Consider the following 22,216-nt stretch of genomic DNA (forward strand, 5'->3'; position numbering starts at 1 on the left):
CTATTTATGAATGAGATGCTCAGTCTATATTTTATTTTAAGTCTATGGTTGGTACCGTCTCCGCACGCCACCGCTAACAGCATTTCAATAGCTCTACTTGATGTTGTTGGATCTAGTGTTACGACTCCGAGGACATTAATATATTGATTTTATTCATCTTCTTTCCGATAATTTTTTAGACGCGGTTTTAAAAGATCCAAAATTGATTAAAGTATCTTCTAACCTTCTAAAAATGGCTGTGTTTGGTTGCTCGCGCTCTGAATACCGCTCAAAATATAAATCAGCTGCCATTTGCTTATGTTTGTTAGACTCAATATAACATTTCTATACCAAACATATTATATTTCTCAAAATTTTCAAATTTACTAATTTTTTTATTATTTAAAATACACACACTTCAATCTGTTGAAATGAAATGTCCCGCATCCATCAAAGGTATGTTCCGATCACCATGACAACCATTTACTTTGTTACTCGGCGCGGCCTACTATCTATTAAGTGGATATTTTAAGAAAAATTTAAAATGTTGAGGTTAATAGTGAAACTAAATATAGAGTGTTATATATTTTCGAGAAGCCCATGCCAAGCTCAATAAGAAAATTTAAAAATATACAGGGGGTTCTATTTAAAAAAAAACATAAGTAGGTATAGTTAATATCTCAAAAAATATTTTTTTCGAAAAAAGTCTGACTACGCCACTGCATTCTACACAGAAAAGTGCCTTTAGAATGTATAATTCATTTTTCCGTGGTTGCTGAAATAAACAAACTATCGAACATCTTCAAAAACTACAAAATTTGATAATACCCCTGTAGCTTCGAAACCGATCAAGACAGCTACGATCCGTTTGCGCCATTGTAATTTTTTCAAGAAAAGAACCCGAGACTGTAGTATCAAAATTTAATATTTCTCACGGTTTCCTAGATACCCTATAGAAACAACCAAAATGGTCCACCCTGTACAAAGAAGTTTTCGAACAAGTTTTTTACGCTATTTTTTCTACGACTACAAATTAGCAGCAGACTCACTCAGTTTTTGCCAGTTTTGTGAAATAATTTGCGATGTAATGATGACACTTTTCTGACGGCTGCGTTGCGTTTGGCCTTTCATCTAAACATTGGAGGGTAAAAATGTTAAAATTGGCACATATCGTGTGCAAAATGACACATGTCGTGCGCTAAATCCTTAGCACACAACAGTCTGCAAAACGCCAATTTCAGATTGAGTTTTCCCGGAAAACTTTTCCGTGTATCAAACTGCATTTTCTAGGCTAGTCGTAGAAAAAATAGTATTTCAAAGTCAATTTAGAGTGCAATAACTTTGTTCATAAAGGTAATTTCACTCGAATTACCAAATATCTATGTGGTGCCAAATTATTTATCAAATACTGTTTTTTTTTTCAAACATATATGCTAATAAACAACAATCTCCACACGTCCATACCACCCGGTGCGAATAGGTAACAATAGCAGGCAATAGTGCGAATGGTAACGTTCGTCAGGTCTGTACTCGGCTTTACATTCAGAACCCTAGAATTAGTTATTTCTGTGTTAATACATACATCACTGGCAAGATAACGTACATCCTGTAAATGAAAACAAAGCACCAATGCTGAATAACAGCTATGACTATATTTTAACATTAGAACGATATATTCAATAATTTTCTCATTGAAGTAGGTGTCGTTTAATTATTTTCTTATTTACTCTCCATAAACTAAGTAAACCCACTTGTTGATATAACTTTGATTCCATCTATTGATTTTCCGGAAAGTTTCCATGAGTGCGCAGTCCACCGACAGCCAACTTCACCGATCATTTTCTGTTTTCTTCTCTCTGAAAAATTTTCCGATAAGTGTATTTCGCTCTTCCAAGTTCATTGTTAAAAAGGCTTTATTTTACGCCGATCAGTTTTGCTTTTCGCAGCAGACAGTTGCAATATGTTTTTTCTAATATTTAGTTGTTTATTGTAAAGTAAAATATCGGAAATGGAGGATTTGCTTTTAAATATTGTGAAAGAAGCCGGGGGATCTAAGTTGAGTCATTTGAAACAGAAGGCACAGGAAGCTCATGGTGAGATACCCTTTTTAAAAATGATATTTTTAGTTCAATATGTTTAACTTTCTGTTTTACATATAATTTTGAATAATATTTGAATATATAGAGTATTGAAAAGTGTATTCTCGTTAATATTGCCAGGTCAAAAAATGAAAAATTTTAAACTACGTTTGAATAATCTGAATAATACCGGCATTTTAACGTAGTAAGAAATAAAGAAAAATAACAATTTTTTACGTATTTTTTTATATTTTTTCATAAAAATTATTCATTATTAAATAATTCCACTAAATATGTATTTATGCAAAGAACTTGTAGTTTTTAGCTAAAAGTATACGTATCTACTGCGTAAAAAGAGTTCAGTAGCATATGAAATAATCAATCTACTGTTCCTTATCATTTTTTAATTCGAGGTAGGTGTGAGAGTTTCCAGATTTTGTTCAATTTTGTGTTCTTATTAGCATATTTTATATTTATACATTTTTCAAATATTTGAATATAAGATTTTAAAAACGTTGAATAATTTTCTTTTTGAATAATTGTGTTTTTCATGTCGAACTTTAAAGTCGATGTAACATACAGTTCCGGTTCATTAAAAAATGAAAATTTGTTTGTTAATTTGTTTTTTCCTGTCCTTAATTAAATGTGCTTAATTTATTAGATATTTTAATGTATATAAAATTGGTTAATACAGGGTGGCGCCTCTTATACGTCGGGGAGGCTCCAAGGAGAACGACAGTTTGTACTGAAATGAAATTTTGTGAGCATATATGTATTTAAATTCAGAGCACTTTTTAAAAATATAGAGAGTTCTACAGGGTGTCCCCAAAAAAAGTTACATATCAAAGTTGTGTTTTTTGTAATGGAACACCCTGTATATTAATTGATTTTAGGATTCTGGGAGAAAAATAAAGGTGAGTTTTATAAGAGAAGTATATGACTAAAATGTAAGATTTTTGGCATATTTAACATTTTCTAGAAATAAAGAACAATTTTCAAATTACAATAAAAGCTACCTAAATTAGAATTTACTCGGTATAGCCTAATATGTAGTTAAATTAACTATTGTACTTTAAATCAAATTAAAACTTGATTCAAAAAGTTATACAGGGTGAGACAAAATTAATATTGAACATTGGTCACCTTTAAAAGCATGTTACTCTTTTACCCAGTTTATTATTCCGATATTCAATGGTGAAATTCACGTCTCTTCAAAATACTGTTGAGATTGCCTACCCCTCAAACAAAGATTTTCCTAGATATTTTCATTTACATGATTTGATCCGAGTAGATCTTTATTATTTGATAAAATCTAGGTGGCTGTGATGTGTCTGACGTTATTTCAACATACCTCTCTAATTAGTCCAACTTTAACAACTAGTTATCATTTTGTGTCAGTTAAAATAAAAAAATTTCTCAGAAATTTGCCGAAAATGCAAACTCATCCTACATGAGAGAGAATTGATATATGATTCTATTATTTGGTGAATGCAGGTCGCCATTCACCAATTAATAGAATACTTAAATGCTCCTGATTTTATCTAGTCTGTTATTTATGGGGATATGTTAAAGACAGTGTTTACGAAACTCGACCAACTATTGTCGACAACATGAGAGAAATTATTGTAGCAGTTTTTCGAGGTGGAACTCCACATATGCCTTTTAAAATTTAAAGATTCTTTTGAAAAGACAATCATTTTATGCAGTGAACAGGACAGGAAGCATATTGAGCATTTGATTTCATCTAGCTAATTTTTGTCACATAATTATAGGTTTATATCATTGCCTGGAAACTTATATGGTGAAATTTTGATAAAATAATTTAGTACACACTAAAAACACGGTATGTCGCTAGTGGTAGGAAAAATAATTTTTAGAGGTTACTAGTTGATTTGGTTGCCTGTGATATGCATATACAGGATGTTTCCTAATTAATCTAAAAAATAAAACATCGTTAGAAAACGAATTAAGGCGGGCTCTTAAGAAGTATATTTATTTTTTTCTCGACAACCGTTTGATGAACAAGAAAAACTCAAAAGATCAATTTTGTTGAAAGAGGATGGCCAATCAAGAAAAAAATATATTTCCTTTAAAAAAGCAGTGGTGTACCATTTATGTTAAGCAAAAAAAAACGATTTCTTTTAATTTTTAACACCCTGTAAATCAGAAAGGAAGTACTTTAGACCCAATGGTTATATAAAAATTGTTTTAAGAACACATGAGGAATCACACCATAATTTTTTTAGACTAATTCGAAAACATCCTGTATATTGTCAACTTGACAATGACTGCTGATAAATCAAAAAATACCTTTTCAGTGAAAAAAGCCTGATTTTCGCAGGAAAAATTTTGATTTTTATTGAATTTGGGCCTGCGTTTGCAAATACTCGTTTGTTTTTTAATTTTTTATCTATCTAAATTTACTAACTATCTAAAATTACTTTTATCATAGTCAGAAATAGTTTTATTATTGGTGCATTTATTCAAAAATGGTGTTTTCTTGTTGTGTTGCATCTTGCAAAGAAACTAACAAAACTGCAAAAATGTACGTGTTTTCAAAATACGATAAGGTATGTATCTTAGATAAAAGAAAAATATATGGTATGTATTCGTTGTTTGATTTCTTTTCGTTTGCTTTAAAATCTATAAATCTCGGTCTATTCATTAGACAGCCAGTCGACTTACGATCATTTACATGAAACTCTGTAAAATAAATAAAAAAATAAATTGTAAAATATATATATTCTTATTTTTTATTAAAGTTACTCTGATATACTAATATATCAGTGTAACTTTAAAAATAAATCCTTTGAATTCAAATATAAACATAAAAAATATTTACAGCAGAAAAGGCGAAGGCGCTGGGTTAAACGTAGTCTCCACTAAAAACACGGAGGGGCGCTTTGACCCAAAATTTTACTATTAAGTTTCATATCTATCTTAATAGTAGATTATTTTCTTTTATCTATGGTTTATATCTAGTTTTAATTCTGTAATAATTAAAGTATATTTTAAAAGTGTATCTTTTTATTACCGTTGACTATTTTACTCTACAATCTTTAGTTTTTGTTAAATTAACAAAAGGCATATCACACAGCCATCCTAGTTTTTTTCAAATAATAAAGATCTACTGACGCAAAATCATAAAAATTAAAATATCTGAGAAAATATTTGTATGAGGGGTAGGCAACCTTAATAATATTTTGAAGATATATAAATTCCCCATTGAACACCGGATGCTATATACTAATACTGGGTGTTCCATTTAAAATAAAGGTGTAACTTGCTTTTAAAAGTGTCTAATGTTCCATATTAATTTTGTCTCACCCTGTTTAACTTTTCGTGTCAAATTTCATTTCGGTTTAACATATAATGATTACTATAATTAAAAACCAGGCCAACTAAAATTTAGGTAGCTGTTGTCCAAATTTAAAATTTACTACTCTTCATTTTCACAAAATGTGAAATATGTCAAAATTCTTCGATTTTAGGTATATGCTTCTTTAATAAAATTCACCTTTATTTTTTTCCTAGAATCCGAAAATCAATTAATATATAGGGTGTTCCATTAGAAAAAACACAACTTTGATGTGTAACTTTTTTTGGGGACACCCTGTATAATTCTATTTATTTTTATAAAATGCTTTCAGTTAACTTACATATGCTGCCAAAATTTCATTTTGAAATAAACTACCGTTCTCCTTGGAGCTTCCGCAGCGCCACCCTGTACAATTTGTGGGTCTCCAGTGCTATTATATTTAGGTTTAGGGGACCGTTGGTTGTGTTTTTGTTTGTAGTCTTTTAAAAATCTACTAATTAGTTTTCCATCGCTGGAAGTTGATGGGTTTATTAAGTTTAACCCAGATCTAGGAATAGTAATGGAAGGAGTAAGAAAATTCGTTATCTAATAGCTGTTCTTGAATAAACGAAATAAAATTAGGCAATTTAAATGATAGACGTCGAAATTGTTAGTTTTACAGCAATTCCACCACCTGCGATAGCAGCTATCTTATTGTCTTTGTGCGTCTTCAGATATTGACGATAAAATTGTTGCAATAAAGCTTTCTGGGATTCCTCTCTTCAGAAATGACAGACATCCTAATAATTTCCCTGCCATCAACGTAAGGGTCCGATGAAGAGGGTGTAGTGTCCTGAAAGTTGAAAATAAAAGGCCGGGTTCTGGTTTTAACTAAATCGGATTACCCATCCATCCATATCCATATACGTATTAAGCCTTAAAAGCTCAAAGGATTTTTTTGTTACACCCATCCCGCGGAAACTGCTTCACCAATCTTGATGATTCTTTTTTTAAATGAAAGGTATATATGTCTAGATTTGTTATGAATATTTATCGTTTAATCGGTATTTCTTTATGTAAAACGAATAAATATTAAAACATACCTGAAAAACACCTACACACAATACCTCGAGAAATAAATTATTTGTCATTGTCAGTGGTGTGTCAGTTAGAGTATATATTAAGTTTTTAGATATTTTAGGGGTCAGTTCATACCGCCATGCGCCAGCTTTAGATACATAAATATTAGCACAAAGGTTGGTTTAAATGACATTAGTGATTAGTGAATTAGCTACGTAAAGCGATTTTAGGAAATTCATCCTCAGAGTGTAAAATTATGTCGAACAATTTGTTGTATGAAAATTCCTTACTATCTGGTTTAGAAGAATGAAATTCTATAGAAAGAATTAGAAGAGATTTTTGAAATTCATCAACCAAATGGGTAAAGTTAGTAAAAATGTATATAAACCTTCGTGACCTCTGGATTATACACGTATACACATAAAAATTTGAACAAAGGATCATTTAAATTTAAAACACATGAGTTAATTATTTGTACAAAGCGAATTTTTGAAATTCAAACCCTTAGAGAGTAGAATAGGGAATGAAAGTTTGCTGTACGAAAATCGACGAAAATGCATTACTGTAACATCTAGAAGTATAAAATTTTATACAAGGGTTTATTTATTGACATCAATAATATGAACAAAATATTTCTTCTTCAAATCATCCTTCTAGGAATAAAAAATATCGTATAGAGAGTATATTAGTGCTCTTGAAAAATAAAATAAAAAATTCAGGGGAGTATATCAAGATAAGCGACAAATGAAAACTTCAAATATTCAATTGAAAACTTTATTTGTCAGAGCTATTTATTTTAGTAATACAGTTTATATTGAACCATAGGTAGGGTTCTATCATTTTTAACTCTATGGTTCTATCCATAGAGGGTACATAATTATTTCATTATTTATGTTTTTCGAGAGATTTTCTTTTTTCAGATTTTGCAAAATTTCGACTTTGGTTTTAGTCAAAAATAACAAAATCGATTTTTTGAAAGGATATAAAGGGCGAGGCTTAAATAAATGCAATTATTTTTAGCGGTAGTATACTTTGACCCCAGAAACACGATTATGAGTTTTTTCGCGAAATTTTTTTTGGAAAATTTGGAATTTTTTGAAAAACTTTTTTTAGTTTTTAGTTAAAAACCATAATTTCTTGATAATATGGCAACATAGGTAGTAGAATAAATTTACCAGACAGAAAAACCCGAAAAGCTCCAGTGGTTCTCAAAATTTAAACAAAAACTTTTTTTTTGGAAAATTTTTAAAGGAAAATAACTCGGTTATTTTATAGTTATTTGAAAAAAGGTAAAAAGGAAATATGTTTCTTTTATCGAGATCTACCAGCCCTGAAAATATTTGCACTTATTCAAGACTCGTCCTTTATAATACCATACCCAGAAAATCGACAATTGCTAACTTTCATATGAAATACGAGTAGCTCTATAACTCTTAAAAACATAGTTTAAATAGTGCATTTGTAAGGCTCACCAGCTCTATTTATAAAGAGGTAAGCAATCATTTAAATCAATGCATGAACGATTCGAGGTGTAAAGGTGCGTACTCAGTAGAGGATTTTGGTCCGAACGAACCAAGCGAGCCGAGCGCGCACGAACGAACTCAATAAGGAAAACATCGCGATGTTCAGAGTACTTGTTGCGTTCGCTGTATTCACACGTTCAGTTGTATTTAATTTTTATTTGCGCTTTGAATCTCTAGGTCACCGTTCTGTAATTAGCATTATTAGTGTACCCGAAAATGCAATGGTTCAGTCGCTGGAAATATTTTAAAAATTTGACACATGCCAAAATTTTCCATGTAAATAAGAAACAAGCTGTAAAGCCTCTTTTTTTATAATAAAAATTTGACGTGGTTACTTCTTTACAGCTAGGTTGGATGAGAAATCATGTGACATTTGCCAAATCTTTCCATTAAAAAAACAAGCTTTATTGATATATTCGTTATAATTTGTGTAAATGTACCTTTTCCTGTTCCAATAGATTTTTTTTCCTTTCGCCTTCTCCCTTCTGAAACTTGCCAGAAGACTTTCAATTTTTTTCTTTGCTTCTCCAGAAGCACATCCCATGATCTCATCTATCTGCCTCCATGCATCAAACTTCTTAACTTTATTAGAGTATAATCCATCCTTTGGATTCCAAAGCACTGGATATTGTTCATAAATGTCTCTTAACTGAAGGCACTTTTCTCTATTCCGCTCCATTTCGTTTGAGCAAAGAAAAATCAAAACAATGAAAATTTTTAGCCGCGAATGCTCCGAATAAGACGAACACCATGAATGCAACGAACCTCCGTACCCACTGAACCATAGATGAAAGAAAATAATCTTCTATTAAGATAGATATGAAACTTAATAGTAAAATTTTGGGCCAAAGCGCCCCTCCGTGTTCTTAGTAGAGACTACGTTTAACCCAGCGCCTTCGCCTTTTCTGCTGTAAATATTTTTTATGTATATATTTGATTTCAAAGGATTTAGTTTTAAAGTTACATTGATATATTAGTATATCAGAGTAACTTTAATAAAACATAAGAATATATATATATATTTTACAGTTTATTAAATATAAAATTTGACTACAAGGTAGAAAGTAAATCACAATATTTGATAAAAGGTATAAGTATACCATTTTACAGTTAATAAATAATAAAACTATTTCTGACTATGATATTTAAAATTTATAAGATAGATAGAATATTAAAAAACATACCGGTATTTGCAGGCGCAGGCCCAAATTCAATAAAAACCAAAATTTTTCTTGCGAAAATCGGGATTTTTTCACAGAAAAGGTATTTTTTGATTTATCAACAATCATTGTCAAGTTGACAATATACAGGGTGTTTTCTAATTAGTCTAAAAAATTGTGGTGTGATTCCTCATGTGTTCTTAAAACAATTTTTATATAACCATTGGATCTAAAGTACCTACTTCCTTTCTGATCTAGAGGGTGTTAAAAATAAAAAAAACGATATTTAACATAAATGGTACACTACTGTTTTTTTAAAGAAAATATTTTTTTTTTCTTAACTGGCCATCCTTTTTCAACAAAATTGATCTTTTAAGTTTTTCTTGTTCATCAAACGGTTGCCGAGAAAAAATAAATATACTTATTAAGAGCCCGCCTTAAGCCGTTTTCTAACGATTTTTGATTTTTTAGATTAATTAGGAAACACCCTGTATATGCATATCACAGGCAACCAAATAAACTAGTAACCTCTAAAAATTATTTTTCCTAGCACTAGCGACATATCGTGTTTTTAGTGAGTACTAAATTATTTTATCAAAATTTTACAATATAAGTTTCCAGGCAATGCCACTGAACAACGCATCCCCTTTGAGCAAAATGCATGTACCGACAAGCCGGCGAAAATGTTTGGCGCGCTCGGTTCGATGAAATACGTAACAATACGTACAATACGTACTGAAACACGTATTCACTTGCCGAATTCGGCTGTCCGCGCTTGGCTCGTTTGGTTCGTTCGGAGCAAAATGCTCTAGTGAGTACGCACCTTTTAACAAAAAAGTATAGTCTGTCCCAGGCGAAGATCCATAACAATTGAGTATGCCAGTTTAATGCTGGCTATACACCGTCCGATTCATTAGGGCGATTGGGACGATTTAAGCTTGATTTTCATGCATCCGTTATACGTTGGTACCTTTGAATAAGAAGACTAAGGAAGGAGCATAATGCTATCCATGTATTCATGCATGGTGGGCGGAAAAAGCACTCTAGTGTGGGGATCCTTGACAGTTCTGTTTGACGATTCATTTGACACATTTGAATTTGATTTGAAATTTTGTGGATTTGTCAGTCTTTAAGGAGCTTATTTTATGTTATTTATTATTTAGTCTACTACTGATAGTTGTATAAAGGTAGTAAATCTAGATCGAAATTGTAGCAGAACTTAAATTAACAGTGACACTATCGCGATTTATCGAAAAAGACTCTAAAATAGTTGGTTGTGTAGCGTGCGGTAGATCTCGGCAAAAATTGAGTGAAATAATGGAATAAATTTTCGCTAGTAAGTTACTATACTAGTAAACCGATCATTTATGAAATTCACTTAAATTAACTAAATTATATATTTTTCTTGCATTTTAGCTTTTATTTATTACTTGTCAAAGATTAGATGTCAAAGAATTTAGAGACGTTAATTTGACTTACCTGCTTCAGTAGCGTATCGGATGCTTGTGTTAATAAATACTTATTATAACTTATCTATTTTTATTAGAATTATATATTTTCATAACAATTTTAATAACTACCAACATTTATTCACAACGTAAAATAAAACAACAAATTATTGAGTCTACCCCACGTCTACCCTACATCATAGTTTTACATTTTTTAAATAAAATTAGAACAACACTAGCTTTTTTCGTTTTCCTGTTATTACCGATTCTGAACCGTCCTAGAATTGTGATGCGTATGCGCAGAAGGAAATATGAAGACATTATTTCATTTGCGCATGCGCTGGAGAGTTCTAGGACGATTCAGAATCGATAATAACAGTAAATATTTTACTTCAGCCCGTCAACGGACCCGTTCATACGATCATAGATAAATGCAACAAGTTTAGATTGGAAAGCCCGTAAAAATTTTAGGTCGCGAAATTATTTTGGGTCGCGACCGTTATATACGATCTGGCGCTGCTACAGCGGTCGCTAACAACAACGGCAAACAAAATCAGAAATAATTTTCTCTTGTCAAAGTCAGAATCTTCAAAAATCATAATGATCTTTCAAAATCTAAACCGCTCTCATTAAAGAAATTCCGAAAAGTGTTTATAGCGTCCATTTTCAAAGTAATAATTGCTATCTTGTGAGTTTAATTCAAGTGTTATTTACTCCAACCGGTGATAATTGTGGAAAAGTGGCATTAAAAACTTAAAAAGCTGTGCTGTGAACTGTGAACTGCAAAAACCATCATGGATCGTGGCATAACGTCGGTTTCCAATGTTTCATAGGTATTTCATACATGCGTCCTTATATAAAATAAAGTCTCTTGTATGCAACACACTGTCTTTTATTTATAAAATTAAACGAAAATAATAATAAATTTGAATAAACAATATTTGGCGATATAATTCCGGAAAAAGCCGAACCGCTCCGAAATTTTCAGAAGTTTTGGGTCGCGACCGTTGCAAGAATAGCGCCAAATTAGTGTTTACATTGTCCTTATGGGCACTTTCCAATCTAAACTTGTTTCATTTATCTATGCATACGATAACGGACGTTTTGACACTTTTTTTACAAATTTAGTCTAACAATAATAAAAATATAAGTAAAATAGCAAAATCGTTATGGAAACGAAAATATAAAATAACACCAACGTATATCCGATAAATGGTGGCATGAAAATGCAATAAATTTAAAAATTGCGATGTTTTCTAACCAATCAAAGTCTTTAAATTCTACCAATAAAATTAATATCGTATCATCGTATCGTCGGACAACGGATGCATGAAAATCAAGCTTAAAGCCTGAGTCTCATGCATCCGAAATCCGATGGTACGACATCCGAAATTTGAAGTTATCGTGTGAAATAAAAAAAGCCTGTCACATACATCCGAAAGTTCGTTCCGAAATTTGACAGTTTTGACATTTTTCTGCTGCGCTGAATAGAGATTCATGTCATGTTTTATTGGAGAAACACTTATAAAAATAACTTCCTCGCCAAATATCCCGAAATTGCCCACTTCCCACTAAACTTGTTTTAAAAACAAATGTTTTAAAAAAAGTGAGGTTAAAAACACACGATATCGTACAAAAGTTAAACAAAATTTAACTTTATACGACGTCGGATGATTAGTTAAAATTATCGGATAAAAATTGTTGTCAAAATATTTCGACCAATAGGAGCACCGTCGGATCGTCGTGTCATCGGATTTCGGATGCATGAGACTCCGGCTTTAGTCGGGTTGAATGAAAAATTGGGTCGTATGTAGGCTTGTCATCTGATAAATCGGGTCTGTGTTGGCAGAGAAAACCATATAACTGGACGATTTTTTTTCTATTAAGTCACTTTGTAGCCGATGATTTTGTTTTTTTTTTCTAGTTATAATAACAGCTAACGATAAGACCGATTTTACCATGTGTACTAGGGTTCAGAACCGGGAAATCCCGGTACCGAAAGTACCGAGAATTTCCGGTTCTTTTGAGACATCAAAGAACCGGGACTATTTTCGGTACCGAATTTTTTTACTCGTTAATAAAATGTAATTAAAAAAAAATATTTTTTGTTATATGCGAAAGTTCTTTGATACTTTCTAGCGGTCGAAATCAAACTCTTCTAAATAAATAGTGATGTTATCTCTTATTGTTGTTACTTCTGAAGTTCTTTTGAATTTCCTATAATGTTTATTAACAATTATTGAAGTTTAGATATGTTATTTTATTATTAAGTATAATGTTGCTCAATATATTAGTTATATTTTATGTTATGTTTTTACAGACATTTGCATTTTTAATTGAAAATGTATTTTTTTCGAATTTAGTTATAAGTTGGTTTATGTTGTTTGGTGTAAATTTTAAGTTTCCTCTATTTTTTTCGTTTTTCCTTCACTTGTGTTCATTTGTGTTGATTAGGCTTCTGAACCGGGAAATCCCGGGCTCGAAAGTATCATGAATTTACGGTTCTTTTGAGCCATCAAAGAACCGGGACTAGAAATGAAAATTTCCGGTTCTTTCAGTACTTTAGGTGCCACCGAAATTTTTTTTACTGATTAAGAAATTATTTTTTGTTACATGCGAAAGTTCATTGATACTTTCTAGCGGTCGAAATCAAACTCTTCTAAATAAATAGTGTTGCTCAATATATTAATTATATTTTATGTTGTTTTAATAGGAATTTGCATTTTTTGACTGATTATTTAATAATTATTTTCATTAAAAACACATATTTCTATCGATTTTATTTTTGAAAGCCATCTCTTGTTTGCTGATTGACGAAATGTGCCATCATTTAACAAAAAATTAGCCAGTACCGAAAGTACCGAAAAAAAAGGGACATCCCGGTTCCTTAGAGGCGTGGCCCGGGAATTCCCGGTTCCCACAAACGGTTCCGGTTCCAAAAACCCTAATGTGTACCTATAGGAAACGAAATTGAACTGTCGATTACAGATGGATTTATTGTGAAATCGGGTAGTGTGGATAGACAATAGCCAATTGCGTTGGCTCAACCTAGTTGGACGTGTGTATACCACCGCCTAATTCACAGGTAAATTGTATTTTCTGTGATTTTGAGGACCTGGTTGGACAGACTATAGTTAGAAGACTGCAAGGTTTTGTATAGGTATATTAAGGGACCTAACCCTCAATTGGGAACAAAATGGTACATTATGTACATTATCAGGTCTCTGTTAGCAATAAATATATTTTGTCTTGTATAACCAAAGTCGATGTATATTATGAAATGTTATGTATGACGTTTGTTTTACCGTATTTCTTTTTAGATTTGCTGGCATCGCAAAACAATCTTTTAAGAAACCCGTCTTATGAACTAAGATCTGTTTGCTTTGTTCCATTGAAGCTAGCATTGGAAAGCAAGAAGAGTAAACTCGTGTCGCTAGCTTTAACAGGATTAAACGTAAGTGATTTGATGAAAATTATAAGTAGATAGTTAATATTAATTTAGCACCTAGTGCTAAAAAGTATTTCATAGTTTTTTAAAAAAAATATCTAAATTTAATTTAATGTGCTTATAAGTACCTACCTAGTCTTTAGATCGAATTACTTTCATGCCTGGTTTCATCAACTTATTTTCATTTAAAGATATCAAATTTTATAAATTTTGGATCCTATTTTTCCAAAATTTGCGCTTCAATGAAAAAATAATGACATAAATTTGTTTTGAACATTCTGTACCACTTAATTCAAATATGTTTACATTATATCTTTTTTCTTCATTTCATGAAATTCTTCTACCAATTTTGACTACTGCGTATTCAGAAACAAGACTACTATTGACAATTTAATATTTTTTTTACCACAATATTTTTTTTGAAAACAAAAATAATATATATTTTTTAAAAATTTCAATTTTAGAAAATTTTTGAATTTTACATTTAATCTAAAAATGAAAAAAAATGGTATATGTTCTAAACGTTCTGCGTCCCCTACCCCTCGTCAGAGGTTTTACTTTGGTATAGTATGTTCGCTACATTTTCGGATATAGGTTACACCCTCTATACTATTTTTAAATTGTGCACTTTAACTTGAAACTATTACATTTAATTTACCATATTTTTGTTTAAAACAAATGAGAAAATTAAGTTTATTTTATCTTGGACAATTTTATGGGTGCCCAACAATATTATAACCCTAGAATCATACCCTATAAAATATTTGTTTTAAAATAAAAACAAGAATTGTTGTTTGGTACATTGATCGGTACGTTCTTTTCTATTTTCAAAACTATATTTGCCATACCTTTTCTTTTTAATTATTGTGTTATTTAAATTTAATTAAAATTTGTAAAAGTATCTAAGTATATTACACAATGTGATGAGTGTTACAATGTGAAAAGAGTGTTACTATTAATATAGTAACAAGCGAGGCAACAAGTTACCTTCATAAGATTAAATTTAGTGTATTTTGTAATACATTATTATTATTAATTGAAATTGGAATTCAAAGACATTAAGACAATTATTAATAAATATTTAGTTGGTTTTGGACATTCATTGCTTTTGCGTCCAGTTTTGTTCTTGAAAACCATTGTGTATGTAATAGCTATACCGACTGGTGCATCGTCGTTTGAAACAGGAAATCCTGCCCAAATTTTAAACTGGTCAAATATTGACTCCTCTGTTGATTTTAAAGCGATGTTGTAAATAAAAATGTTGACATTTGCCTGGATTTCTCTGTTCAGATTTATTTGACGCAGGTTTTCTTAAATTAGCTAAAATCTCGTTGTTCAAAATTGTTCAAATTTGGCAAGCGTATTCAGCATACGCAGCATCTTTAAGAAAACTATTTACGACATTGTTGGCAAAATCAATAGGGGGCCAATATTTGGAGAATTCAAAATTGATATGGGATCTTATCTCTCGAACGACCATGCACCTCCCGGTTCTTGCAAACATGATTGCAATGGAACATCAAAATCAACTTTTTTTTATCATTAATTGTCGACTTTCAGAAAATAATACGAGATGAACGATTTCAAACGGGAACCGAGCCTGAAGATGATTCCCTGTGGCTTCCCGCTCAGCTTCTTTTATCTACATCGTCGATGTTATCCCACTGTGAAGATACGCAAGTGCACATCCTTAGAGTGGTGCTCAACTTGGCTTGTACAGCAAGTTGGGCTTTAAATGGTCGGTTGGTTTTGTTACTCTTAAGCAGATGTGGCGAGGCGTATGAACTGGGAACACAACCCGTTAGAGCAGCAGCACAAGCAGCCGCGAGTCAGACTTTAACTGCGTTTTGTACATTTCTGGGTAAGTAATTCCTATTTAAGAAGAAAAAAAATATATATGTATGTGTGCACTATGAGTGCATATTTGAAATGAAACTTCTTACTTCCGTCGGTCCCTTTGTCCGTCTGTCAGTCTATCCATCTCTATAATTAAATACCGTACATACGGATAATTTTGGTTCTGTCAGTTCTGTTTAGCACTATTTTAGAATGCACTAGGCTGTAGGAACACTTTTAACTACACTACTAATTCAAATGTTTTTATTCTTTTCAGTCTTCTAACTTTTCAAAGAAAAAATTATGATTAATTTAAAAAAATAAGAAGTTCCCAAATTTATCATTTCAACGACTGATATTGGAGATGGAGAACTACCCTCTATAAAACCGTCCCAGATACTGGCTTTTGTCAAAGCCCTGGGACTGTATGATGAGTTATGATTCAAGAAAGGGGGACACAATGGATCTGTAAGGTCGAAGTGATTAACCCCCCTCCCACTCATTCTAAATTCTAAAAAAAAAATTCTACGTAAAAAACGTCGTAAATGTATATTTTTACTCAGTGGTACTCAGTACTACAGGTACAGACGAGAAGTTATTACTCTCCAAACCAGATAAAATATATGTAGGTGACACCCTCTATAAGTTGGAGTCATATTGGCATCAAAATAAAATTGCTCATGTCGAAGAACTCCCAGATACCAATTTTCATCAAAATATTGACGTTACTTCAGAAATTATTTGGAAAAAACCGAAATAAAAATGAAATTTCTACACCCTGTATCTCCGAAACTAAACATTTTAGGACATACACATACGAACTTTTTTACTTATTTTTATCTGCAGAATATTCTGCGGAAGTTTCCGGAATACATTTCGGACCACTTTGTATACAGATAGGGTTGAATGTCGCCTTAAGTACATTTTCCTGTACTTTGATTCGAATTTTTCACATTTTTTTTTTCACATGCGATTTCTATCTGAGTTTAGCATCTCATTCTCATCATTCCAAGATATTTAGTTGTATTTTCATAACGTACTAGTAGTTGATTTTATACTGGCATTGTACTCGATTTGTTTATTAGTGAAATAGATATGCACTGATTTTTATCATTCAATTTAAGGCGCTTTGTTGCTGCTCAGCGTTGTATTTCGGTAACAGCCAAAAGTAATATCTTTGGTAACGGCAGTTTGTAACTTTTGGGTTGACTTGCTTGGGTTTTATACAATAAAGTAGTCGAAGTGATAGTAATATAGAGAAGTAACTTGTAGTTAATTATGAAGAAATTCTTTTACCAAATTGATTAAATATTTTTATTTTTCTATTTTCATTCTTTTAACATATATGGAAAATTGGCTCATGAAACATAAGAAATAAACTCTTGAGATACATTATTATTTACCCAACTACTGAGTCAATCATATTTCAGATTTATTATTATTTAGAGTTAAATACTCCCAGAGGGGTGTCTAATTTTTTCCCAAATGTAAAATAAAAACTAATAAATGAAACATTTCGAATTTAGGATATAATGGTATATTATATTTTGGTCTTTTATTATATTAGATGAGGAATGCCAAGAAATACTTCAGCAACAGCAGAAACACAGGCATTCAGGCAGCAGCGCTGAGATGGTCTACACAAAAACATCAGCGGTTGCATGCTTCAATGAAGCCATACCAGTTATGCAGTATATTTGCAGCAAGTTAGAAGAAAACAAGATGTACATAATATATTTAGTTATATAATAGAGTATTTATATAAAAACTTATTTTTACTAGGTTGCCAAGGTCAAGCGATTCTACAATTTTTCTGCTGGAATGTCTCTTAACTTTAGTGAATACATTGCCTCATACTGTTCACTCCAATATACATTTTACAACCTTCTTGTGGCAGAGATTTTGCCCTGCATTGCTATCTCTATTAGGTTCACCCAGTGATCCTAGTGGACAAGTCCTTACTAACAGTCAGGCAAAGATTGTATACAGGTACCTATTACAAGATTGCAAATTTTTATTGTTATATCTACATAAATACATTTATTTTTTAGTATCGGAATTCAAGTTGTACGATTGGTTGGAAGAGAGCGTCCTTTAAGACCAGTTTTAGAAGCTTTATTTCATCGAATGCTCTTGTTACCAAGTCCACCCAAAAGACTGGAACCATTAAGAGCCGCTAGGGAACTTTTAAGATCTCCTGGAAGATTAGCTGATTTGCTCTTACTTTCTGGACCTATCCACAGACACGCTGGAGATGACATGGCAATCATAAGACTGTAACTATACTTGCAACTGTATTAGTATATCAATAATGTATTCTTGAATCTAAACAGGATAATGGATTCCATAGAAGAATGCTCGCAATGTAACGATCATGGGGTAGTGTTGGCTAGCGTCGAATGTGTGGGTGCTTTACTAGGCTCACTTGAAGCACTGAGCAGAGGAGAAGGACTGAATCAAGAGGCAGCTGATTTAACCAATACTAGATATGGGTTGCTTGAACAAGCTGATTATACTGGACCATTAACTTACCAGTCTCTAGCGAGATTACCCAAACCTTACAGGTTTGCTTTATAAATACGAGGGTTTGCTGAAAAGTTGTCTCACCTCACAGTGACAAAACGTTTTCTTTAATTTACTTTCATTTTTTTACATAATCTTCACTTTGTGAATGATGCGTGGTATTGTCATATAATGGTTTTTCCCTTCTGAATATAATCGATTAGAATTACAACTCGATTCTCCCAAAAACCAGTCGCCATCAAAAATGTTAGCTTTCTTTTGAGGCCATTTCTTATTAGCAGTCGCTGTATTGAGTATACTTTCGTTTTTGATGTATAATGATGAATCCATGTTTCATCTACAAAGATTAAACGGAATTAAATCTCATCTCTGTAAATAAACTCACCGGCAAAAAAAACCGGCCACTAAAAACTAGTCCCAATTTCAAAGTTGGATTTCTCGAGAGCCACTCATTAGATTTTGATGTTTTTTTTTAAATTGTAAATTAATTCCTTCTTAACGGATGCTACGTCAGAAATTTCTATTCCGAATTTATTTTGAGCATATACTGGGCACAACAATAAGACGAAGTTTTTTGCCCGAACTTTGTAACACCCTGTAGGGTGTAGTAGCTGTAGTAGCTATTGCTAAATCAAATCACATTGTAGCCTCATCTTTTGTGAGTATTTTTTTTTAATCTCGACATTATCTCTGTTTGTATTGGAGATACGCTGCTTTAAAACGAAGGTCTCGGAAAAATGCTTCGCAGGCAGAAAGTTTTATCTATAAATAATCAAGGCGACATAGACGAAAAGGGATTTATGAATATTTGCAATATGACAACAACGGTTGTCAAATTAAAAAAATGCCATTATCTGTGACGGATGTTGCTCGTATTGTGGCTTTAATTGAGGATTACCGGAGTGAACGTTATGTGTCCGATACCCTGGGTATACCTCGAAGAACAGTCCAGGATGCCTGGAATCGGTATAGGAAACGGGAAATTTCACCAGGCGAGTGGGTTCCGCAAGAAAACAGAAGACTAATGCAATTGACGACCGCTTTATTATTCTGAATACTTTACGAAATCGCAGAATTACAGCGTTTCAGAATCAACATCTGCTACAAGCCGTGCGTAGAACTCAAGTCAGTTAGAGAACACTCCGACGAAGACTAAAAGAAAACAGCTTGTCTGCAAGGAGGCCTGCCACGCAATGGAATATTAGGTTTATCGGATTCATGCGAACTGTTTTTACCGCTGCTACTTGCACTCATCTTATTGATAATTTCTATCAAAATTTAACGCAAACTATTACAAAATTACTATGTAAATTAAATAGAAATCACGAGAGCTTCACTAAACACGTCCGCACAGTCTGGTATCTATAGAACTAACTTTAAAGCAGCGTATCTCCAATAGAAACAGAGATAATCTCGTGATTAAAAAAATAAAATGCTCACAAAAGACGAGGTTACAATGTGATTTGGTTTAGCAATAACTACTACAGCTACAGGGTGTTACAAAGTTAGCTACAGGGTGTTACAGCCTACAGGGTGTTACAAAGTTCGGGCAAAAAACTTTGTCTTATTGTTGTGCCCTGTATATGCTCAAAATAAATTCGGAATAGAAATTTCTGACGTAGAAATTATATTTGGTTAGTAGGTATATATGTTAGTAGGTATATAGTTGGAAAATATTCCAAAATTAGGACTAGTTTTTAGTGGCCGTTTTTTTTGCCGGTGAGTGTATTTATCGTATCAAAGAACAAAGGACTCTTTCTAATACTGAAATTTTGGTTGGGTTTGTAACATATACATTCTTTAGACATTCTTATGCCCTCTGGTATCTCTTTTAATTTAATTCGGTGTAATTGAGTAACATTGTCAATGTTTACGATCAGATATCACGTAGATTTAGGTAACCAAATTATTACGATAGTAAATAATGGTCCTTATATACGGCACCCAACACGTTTTTGACTTGTAGAAGAATTGAAGCGAAACTTTTTACTAACAGCTATTAAATTGAAGGACTTGAATATTTGTTTATGAATGCTTTTTATAAACTTCAAAAAAATGGAGTTAATATAAAACGATAATTCTGTTACCAGGACGGATGGCTGTGGCTATTAAACCAAAATACTACTACGTCTATATCTCTGACTACTCTCTGACTACTACTAACTGCTACTAACCAACAATTTGTTTTGTGTAGTCTCTGGTCTGTTTTTGTTTAAATGTTTTGTTAATTATTCATGTTGGGGATTTATTTTTAAATTAATGTTAATCATTAGCCAACCAGTATTTTTTTTGCACAATCAAAATAGTTTCTCTAAATTTTACATAACCAAATTGTCACTCTAAATTGCTGTCCTTTTTAGAGAGATGTCACTTGTGTGGTCGTTATTGAATTCATTATTCGAATTCTCAGAATGTTGTTAAAAGTTTTATCTTAAAATAAAATTTTAATCAATGACAATTGTTTATCTCCATCATTTACCAAATTAATAATACAGAAATTACAGCTCAATTACAAACAATTCATTACATGATTTACAATCATTTTAATAAATTATACGAATATTTTCGTTGATTATTGGTTTGAAATAAATATGACAGTATCCTCCAATGAAAATGCGAGTTACTTCTAATTCTAAGCTTGATAATGAGCTAGATTCTTTTCCTAGACCGTTATTCAGAAGCTACTTGCTTGCAGCTATCGATGAAAATATGCATGGAATCAAGGTTGGTACAGTTTCAAGTTTATTATAGTGCTTTTCTTAGCCGCGTTGGTACAGATCGTTACCCAGTGTTGCCACAAGCTTATTTTTTATCGGGGATTATCACGAGATAACGGGGTTAAATTGGTTTAAAAAGGGTAGATCTACCCCCAATGGGGTAGCTGTGGCAACACTGCCGCTATCACTTTTTCCCTCGCAAACTCGCGCGTCACCGCCGTCTCCCATGCGTTCTCGCGGCCGTCATTCAATGGCAATTTTTACTCCCAACGCGCGTAAAGAAGTTTCATTTCAATAACAAATATTTGACGACTTTGTATTTGATTTTATCTATTTTCGTAATAACTCTTGCATCGTTCAAGCTGCAACTGTGTTGAACAAAAAAGAAAGTGCAACACCTTTGAAAATTACTGAAATCGTTTCTGTTGAGCAAATCTCAACAAACACTGAAATTTCGTAGATTTTGATGATGAATGTTGCCGTACCTATACATGTTGAGGTCAGAAAGTTTTTACAATACCCTCGTAAATTCAAAGTTCAAAAAGTTCTTAAATCAAAGAGTTTCTCATTAATTTTCAGAGACGTAGTAGCAAACTTGAGATACCAAAGTGATTCCTCCGAAAGCAGTGGAATTGAAGGCAATGCTCGAGATGCGGAGGAAGAATCAGATTCTGGTGCGACTGAAGGACCGGAAGATGATATCAGTCATTCAGATGATAGTATTATGGATGATGAAAGCTTTTTGACTAATCAACAATTACAAAAGCTATATAAATTGCCAAAATCTTTGCATTTGGTTAGTATTAATAATTAGGAACAATTATTGTCAGTACATTTTTTTATTTTACAAAAATGAATTTTGCAAAACCCAAAAGTCAAATTCTATAATATCTTTCACAAAATGTTTAATTATATTAAAACCTATAAGTTATAAACTACCAACAACTAGTTTTTGTGAATTACACTTAATGATGGATTTTGCTTAAGTATGCTTTTTTTAGGGACGAGTGGGCATTGAAGAATGCAATACTGACATTGAAAGACATAACTCAAGACACTTTGTGAAAACATTACAAAATATTTTGTTGCCAAATTTATTAACTCTTCGATCATCGATTCAGGTGAG

General features: G+C 32.2%; 1 protein-coding gene across 2 annotated transcripts in view; it reads left to right on the forward strand.

Moving 5' to 3' along the window:
• Nucleotides 1–1,802: 1,802 nt before the first annotated feature.
• The window catches only part of LOC115885780 (brefeldin A-inhibited guanine nucleotide-exchange protein 3), a 59,064-nt gene continuing 38,650 nt past the window's right edge, over nucleotides 1,803–22,216 (forward strand). For both annotated transcript variants that reach the window (XM_030904796.1, XM_030904797.1), the window contains exons 1-9: nucleotides 1,803–2,072; nucleotides 13,887–14,020; nucleotides 15,575–15,875; nucleotides 17,418–17,574; nucleotides 17,633–17,839; nucleotides 17,902–18,126; nucleotides 18,184–18,414; nucleotides 21,670–21,886; nucleotides 22,092–22,211. In XM_030904796.1, the coding sequence (XP_030760656.1) occupies nucleotides 1,988–2,072; nucleotides 13,887–14,020; nucleotides 15,575–15,875; nucleotides 17,418–17,574; nucleotides 17,633–17,839; nucleotides 17,902–18,126; nucleotides 18,184–18,414; nucleotides 21,670–21,886; nucleotides 22,092–22,211 (1,677 nt within the window). In that variant the 5' untranslated portion in view covers nucleotides 1,803–1,987. The remainder of the gene's footprint in view (nucleotides 2,073–13,886; nucleotides 14,021–15,574; nucleotides 15,876–17,417; nucleotides 17,575–17,632; nucleotides 17,840–17,901; nucleotides 18,127–18,183; nucleotides 18,415–21,669; nucleotides 21,887–22,091; nucleotides 22,212–22,216) is intronic.

The sequence above is a fragment of the Sitophilus oryzae genome, unplaced genomic scaffold (genome assembly GCF_002938485.1).
Source record: "Sitophilus oryzae breed Bouriz unplaced genomic scaffold, Soryzae_2.0 scaffold_41_pilon_pilon, whole genome shotgun sequence".
Taxonomy (NCBI): Eukaryota; Metazoa; Arthropoda; class Insecta; order Coleoptera; family Curculionidae; genus Sitophilus; species Sitophilus oryzae.